At 68.2% G+C, this 918-nt stretch overlaps 1 protein-coding gene across 1 annotated transcript in view; it reads right to left on the bottom strand.

Moving 5' to 3' along the window:
- The window catches only part of H696_03279 (hypothetical protein), a gene marked incomplete at both ends in the record, with an annotated part of 6514 nt that extends 5684 nt beyond the window's left edge, over nucleotides 1-830 (bottom strand). The window contains one exon of the mRNA XM_009497150.1: nucleotides 27-830. Within this exon, the coding sequence (XP_009495425.1) occupies nucleotides 27-830 (804 nt within the window). The remainder of the gene's footprint in view (nucleotides 1-26) is intronic.
- Nucleotides 831-918: the final 88 nt, after the last annotated feature.

Below are 918 nucleotides of genomic sequence, written 5' to 3'. Positions count from 1 at the left end.
AAGAAGCCCGGCGGGCAGGCTGCCACACAGCGGTTCTGGTGCATGAAGAAGGCCGGCTCGCAGGCGGTGCACTCGGTGGCGCTGGTACAGGCGTCACAGTTGTCGTCGCAGACGGTGCAGGTGTTGTTGGTGATGTCGCCGAAGGTGCCCCCCGGGCAGGAGGGCACACAGGCATGGCCATCCAGGAAGGCGCCATCCTCGCAGGCGGTGCACTCGGTGGCACTGGTGCAGGCAGCACAGTCAGTCTCGCAGTCCGTGCAGGCCCCGGCGATATCGTCCTCGTAGGTGCCGGCCGGGCAGTTGGGGGTGCAGGTGCCATTATGGAGGAAGAGGTTGCCAGAGCAGGAGTCGCAGCTGGCGGAGTTGCTGCAGGTGGAGCAATCTTGCATGCAGGGAGAGCAGGTGACCCCGTCGGCGAAGAAGCCCATCGGGCAGGAGGACACGCAGGCCAGCTCGTAGATGAGGAAGCCGGGATTGCACTCGAGGCACGTGTAGGAGGAGTTTTCGAACACCATGCGCGAGCAGGCGGGGATCTCCTCGGACGCGCACTCCTCCGCGCCCAGGTCGTCGATCAGGATGGTCGGGTGCGAGGGCGGACACTGGCCCACGCAGGGGTTCGCCGCGTCGTGGGGGTTCTTGATGAAGTCCACATCGCAGGTGTCGCAGGAGGTGGAGGACGAGCAGGCGGTGCAGCCGGGCGGGCATTCCTCATTCGCCGTGGCGGCCGGGAGCAGGACCATCAGCGACAGGACGGCCAGCAGGGCCAGCAGGAGCAGGCCCTTCCGGAAGCCCGGGCGGCGGGAGGGCGGCCTCCTGCCTGGTTCGGGCATGGCAGCAGCAGCAGCAGCAGCAGCAGCGGTGGCGGGGGGAAAGCGGCGGAAGGGGAGGGGGAGGAGCAGGAGGGGCAGAGGGGGGGGG

This window comes from Fonticula alba, assembly GCF_000388065.1.
Source record: "Fonticula alba strain ATCC 38817 unplaced genomic scaffold supercont2.5, whole genome shotgun sequence".
Taxonomy (NCBI): Eukaryota; order Rotosphaerida; family Fonticulaceae; genus Fonticula; species Fonticula alba.
Note: the sequence above shows the minus strand (reverse complement) of the source record. Positions and strands in the feature narration are given on the sequence as shown.